The sequence below is a fragment of the Neomonachus schauinslandi genome, chromosome 11 (genome assembly GCF_002201575.2).
Source record: "Neomonachus schauinslandi chromosome 11, ASM220157v2, whole genome shotgun sequence".
NCBI classification, from domain to species: domain Eukaryota; kingdom Metazoa; phylum Chordata; class Mammalia; order Carnivora; family Phocidae; genus Neomonachus; species Neomonachus schauinslandi.
Genome location: NC_058413.1, coordinates 72,881,296 through 72,887,473, shown reverse-complemented (window position 1 = coordinate 72,887,473; position 6,178 = coordinate 72,881,296). Strand labels below are relative to the sequence as shown.

At 39.4% G+C, this 6,178-nt stretch overlaps 1 protein-coding gene across 1 annotated transcript in view; it reads right to left on the bottom strand.

The window, feature by feature from the left end:
* Window positions 1-1,376: 1,376 nt before the first annotated feature.
* The window catches only part of HEPHL1 (hephaestin like 1), an 89,177-nt gene continuing 84,375 nt past the window's right edge, over window positions 1,377-6,178 (bottom strand). Inside the window, exons 18-20 of the mRNA XM_021679082.1 lie at window positions 2,214-2,376; window positions 1,674-1,745; window positions 1,377-1,579 (exon numbers count right to left, since the gene is read on the bottom strand). Of these exons, the coding sequence (XP_021534757.1) occupies window positions 1,377-1,579; window positions 1,674-1,745; window positions 2,214-2,376 (438 nt within the window). The remainder of the gene's footprint in view (window positions 1,580-1,673; window positions 1,746-2,213; window positions 2,377-6,178) is intronic.

Below are 6,178 nucleotides of genomic sequence, written 5' to 3'. Positions count from 1 at the left end.
CTACTTGTTCATCTGGATATCCAAATGATCTGCCAAGGCAGATGTACTGATATCACTCATCTGGCATTGACATTGGCATCGCAGGGCATCTTGCCCTGAGTTAAGGGCAATTTCTCAGTCTAGTAATAAGCAAAGTTGCTTTTATCAATCTTAACCTAATGGTTAGGCATGTATACAGAGAGTATGGATTGCCTTTATTTTTACATTTGAGCCTTGAAAACTGTAATGCATGTTTTCAAAGCCGATTTAATGATTTAAAACTTGTCACTGGGACTCTCTCTTTTCTAGCCTTTTCTCTCTCTCTCTTTTTTTTTTCCCTTCCTCCCACAAAGGGCTGTCTTTAAGAGGCATGGAATCAAGAATTTTGTGAGATCTCTTCTCCCCACCAGTCAGATGCACTGATGAATTCTTCCTGGTGTTGCTCACATGATGAGACTGTTTTTATTTCCTAGAAGATGCAGACTTGGAAAGATCCTGCTAGGTGAATGAAAAATCAGACTCAAGGCTCAAGTCCAGATTCACCTTCTTCAAAGCTTCCCTCACACAGGAGCTCCCACTAAACTTTTAGGGAGTCTCTGCCTCACAATGGGAGAACCTATCCTGCTCTTTCATAGCTTCTGGCCCTCCACGTTCTAAAATACAAATACAAATTCTCTAGATGATTTTTTTGGGGAAAAAAAAAAACAACGTTGCCATGGAAACGTTGTAAAAACACAGAACATGAAGTGAGTTGTAAACATTAAAGTATCTCTACTGGTTTGCATAAAAACAGCAGGAATTTTTTTTTTATGCTGGTAACTTCGCCTTCTGTAGCAAACAGGACACAGGCTATTTATATTAAAGTGGAAAAGGCCAGGAGAGCTGGCTAAAGCTCCAAAAACTTCATTTGGTCAAATTCTATCAGCAGATACTGATTTAGACATTTCCATGAACTCCTCAGAAAGTTATTTTCCCTGGAACGTCTAAGGGAAACATCTTACATAACAGTGTTGAAAAATCAGAGCCATTTCAGTTAGGTGTCTGAGGCAGTATAACTCTCAAAGTCGTCCATCTGGAAACTTGGAGAGTTAGCTGAGGAAGCACCATCTAATCTAAGAATTACAAAAAAAAAAAAAAAAGGAAAATAAAGATATCTTTCAGAGGGTTTCCCCACCTCAGCAAATTCATTCAGAGAGCAGACTGTGTTTTCTCAGATACACCTGTTCTTCTTTCTGTATTTTATACCTGAGGATTATTCACAGCCCATTAAAAAATAAGTAAAAGCAAATTGCTTTGGTTGTGTTCTGAAGGATCAGAGCCTGATCCAGGATATAATGTAAACCTTTCTTGATGAACGATGCCTTGTCCAGTTTCCTTGCTGAGGAAGACTAGCTGGTTCACAGAGCATCCGTGGGGAGTGTGCAGGACTGGACTTCCCGGTATGCAACCTGCTTCCTTGCAGACTGCAGTCTGATGGAGAGAATCACTGTGGAGATCAGGAGGAGGAGTCCAATGATGAAGAGGATGACCAAGGCTGCTTTGGCTCCCCTAGGACCCAGATTCTTGCCAAAGAAATAGAGCTGCTCTTTGCCAGGTTCTTCTGTGAAAAGAAAAGTGAGGTGTCAGTCCTCTGCCTTTCCCTAGGGAGTGAACGCTGACCATTCACATGCGGGATTTGGGGAGGGTATCGTTACCATTGGAGGGCACTGTGGCTGGGCGGGACGCTCCTCCAGATGGAGACTTGGTGGAGTAAGGGATCCTGTTGTCTGGACAAAGATGACAAGTTGATTTTTTTATAAACAACAGAAGTAGATTCTTTTCATGACATGAGTTATTTCAAGGGTTACATCATTTTACCAATGAGGACTTTATCCCATTTGTATCTGCAGGTCTTTCTTAAATTCTCACTGTTCTACTTCATACCCATACACATGCTATCCTTACCCCATCTACCTTTCAAGCTTCTGCTAACCCATTAAGATCCATCTGAAGCATTAGAGCCTCTAGAATGTTTGCTCATACCCCCACACTGTTAACCATTACCTCCTACTGCTGCCATTGAGCCCTGTACTCTGCACTCTATGTTGGCATGCATCATATTCTATAATAGTTACTATTTATATGTCTGCCTCTCTTACTTGACTCTGAGCCCTTGGGGGCTCTTGAGCCCTCTATTTTCAGGGCCTATGGGAAGCCTGGTGCTATCACCCATCATCGCTGACAGAAAACAGTACCTATGTTCCGAAGGACTGTGTAAGTTGTCTCCATGCCAGCATGGATGTGGTCAGACACATGACAGTGTAACAGCCATGTCCCTGGGTGATCTGCAAACAGCTCAATGGTTTGGAATGTCCCAGGAAAAAGATCATACACGTCTTCTCGGTAAGACTTATCTATCTGCAGAAAGAAGGTAATAAAGATAAGAGCAGAAATCAATAAAACTGAGAGTAGAAAAATAATAGAGATAAATCAAAGAAAACAGAAGCTGGTTCTTTGAACAGGTCAATAAGATTGATAAACCTTGTGGTAACCATCCTCCGCAATGGCCCCCAATAATCCCTGCCTCCTGCTATTCATAACCTTTGTAGTCCCTTTCCACATTGTATGAGAGTTGGTCTATGAGACCAATAGCATATGGCAGAAGTGATGGCATTCTACTTCCAAAAGACTTAGATTCTCTCTTGCTCTCTTCTCTTGGATCACTCACCCTGGGGGAAGTCAGCTCCCACGCCATACCCATGTGGTGAAGAACTGAAGCTTTCAGTTAATAGCCCTTTGAGTGAGTTTGGATATGGATTCTCCAGTCCCAGTCAAACCTAATGACTGCAGGTCCAGCTGACATCTTAATTATAGCCTCATGAGAAATGCTGAGTCAGAACCAACTAGCAAAACTACTCCCAGATTTCTGACCCAGAAAAACCGTGAGTTAGTGTTTGTTGTTTTAGGCCACTAAGTTTTGGAGTAATTTGTTATAAAACAATAAATAACTAATACAAACCCTTAGACAAACTGACCAAGGTGGGGGGGGGGAAGACACAAGTTACAAATATTAGGAATGAAAGAGGGGACATCACTGAAACCTTATAGATATTGAAAAGGATAGTAAAGGAATATTATGAATAACTGTGAATTCTAAAACTTAGATCGTATGGACAAATTCCTTAAGATGAAAACTTCCTAAGATCACTATTCAGATTATCTATTAAAGAAACTGGAATTATATTAAGACTTTCCGACTTTCCAATAAATTAAAACTCCAGGTCCAGATGGCTTCATTGGCAAATTCTACCAACATTTAAAGAAGAAATAATACCAATACTAAACAAACCCTACCAGAAAATAGAAGGGCGCCTGGGTGGCTCAGTTGGTTAAGCGACTGCCTTCGGCTCAGGTCATGATCCTGGAGTCCCAGGATCGAGTCCCGCATCGGGCTCCTTGCTCAGCAGGGAGTCTGCTTCTCCCTCTGACCCTCCCCCCTCTCATGCTCTCTCTCTCGCTATCTCATTCTCTCTCAAAAAAAAAAAAAAAATCTTTAAAAAAAAAAAAAAAAAAAAAAAAGAAAATAGAAGAGAACAGACCACTTCCAACTCATTTTATGAGGCCAGCATTACGCTGATACCCTAATAATTTACCTATGCATTACCCTAATACTTTATGAGAAGAGAAAGCTACAACTAATATTCTTCATGAACATAAATGTAAAATCCTTAAAAAAATACTAGCAAATTGAATCCCGCAATATATAAAAAGGATAATGCATTGTGACAAAGTATGATTTATCCTGAGACTGAAAATTGGTTCAATATCTGAAAATCAATCTATGTAAATCACCAATACACTAAAAAAAAAAATCATCGACAAACTAAAGAAGAAAAATGTGATCATCTCAATAGATTCAGAAAAAGCATTTGATAGAATTTGACATCTGTTCATGATAAAAACCATCAGCATACTAAGAATAGAAAGAAACTTCTTCCACTTATTAATAGGAACTACAAAAAACCTACAGCTAACTTTATATTCAGTTATGAATAACTGAGTACTTCCCCCTAAGACTAAGGCAAGGATATTCCCTTTCACCATTCAGATACAACGAATACTAGAGGTCCTAGCCAGTACAATAAGGCAAGAAAAGAAATAGGCATACAGATGGAATAAAAAAAATAAAACCATCTCAATTCACAGAAGACTGTCATTGTAGGAAACCATCACCCCAAAATCTACAAAAAAGCTACTAGAACTATTTAGCATAGTTGTAGGATACAAGATCAATTATACAAAAATCAATTATATTTGTATATATTGGCAATGAACAATTAGAAATTGAAATAAAGACAATACAACTTACACTATCACCAAAACCTATGATATAACTTAGGTAATAATCCAACAAAATATATGCAAGATCTGTATGCTGAGATGGAAAAACATTCTATGCCCATGGATTGGAAGAATAAACATCATTAAAACATCTATGCTACCCAGAGCAATCTACACATTCAATGCAACCCCTATCAAAGTACCATCAACATTTTTCACGGAGCTGGAACAAACAATCTTAAAGTTTGTATGGAACCAGAAAAGACCCTGAATAGCCAGGGGAATATTGAAAAAGAAAACCAAAGCTGGGGGCCCACACAATGCCTGACTTCAAGCTGTATTACAAAGCTGTGATCATCAAGACAGCATGGTGCTGGCACAAAAATAGACACATAGATAGATCAGTGGAACAGAATAGAGAGCCCAGAAATGGACCCTTAACTCTATGGTCAACTAATATTCGACAAAGCAGGAAAGAATATCCAGTGGAAAAAAGACAGTCAGTCCCTTCAATAAATGGTGCTGGGAAAATTGGACAGCCACATGCAGAAGAATGAGGCTGGACCATTCTCTTATACCATATACAAAGATAAACTCAAAATGGATGAAAGACCTAAATGTGAGACAGGAATCCATCAAAATCCTAGAGGAGAGCACAGGCAGCAACCTCTTTGACCTCAGCTGCAGCAACTTCTTGCAAGACACGTCTCTAAAGGCAAGGGACACAAAAGCAAAAATGAACTACTGGGACTTCATCAAGATAAAAACTTCTGCACAGCAAAGGAAACAGTCAACAAAACTAAAAGGCAACCAACAGAATGGGAGAAGATATTTGCAAATGACATAACAGATAAAGGGCTGGTATCCAAGATCTATAAAGAACTTCTCAAACTCGACACCCAAAAAACAAAGAATCCAATCAAGAAATGGGTAGAAGACATGAGCAGACACTTCTCCAAAGAAGACATACAAATGGCCAACAGACACATGAAAAAATGTTCTACATCACTTATCATCAGGGAAATACAAATCAAAACCACATTGAGATACCACCTCACACCAGTTAGAATGGCTAAAATTAACAAGACAGGGAACAACAAATGTTGGCAAGGATGTGGAGAAAGGGAAATCCTCTTACACTGTTGGTGGGAATGCAAGCTTGGAAAACAGTATCAAGGTTCCTCAAGAAACAGTATCGAGTTTCCTCAAGAAGTTAAAAGTAGAGCTACCCTATGACCCAGCATTTGCACTACCGGACATTTACCCATAGATACAGATGTAGTGAAAAGAAGGGGCACCTGCACCCCAATGTTCATAGCAGCAATATCCACAATAGCCAAACTGTGGAAGGAGCTGAGATATCCTTCAACAGATGAATGGATAAAGAAGATGTGGTTCATATATACAATGGAATATTACTCAGCCATCAGAAAGGATGAATACCTACCATTTACATCGACATGGATGGAACTGGAGAGTATTACGCTAAGTGAAATAAGTCAATCAGAGAAACACAATTATCATATGGTTTCACTCATATGTAGAATATAAGAAATAGTGCAGATGATCATAGGGGAAGGGAGGGAAAACTGAATGGGAAGAAATCAGAAAGGGAGACAAACCATGAGAGACTCTTGACTCCAGGAAACAAACTGAGGGGCGTGGAAAGGGAGGTAGGTGGGGGGGATGTGGTAACTGGGTGATGGGCATTAAGGAGGGCACATGATGTGATCAGCACTGGGTGTTATACGCAACTAATGATTCTTGAACACTACACCAAAAACTATTGATGTACTATATATTGGCTAATTGAATTTAAATAAAATAAAATTTTAAAAAAGATCTGTACGCTGAAAGTACAAAACACTGATGAAAGAAA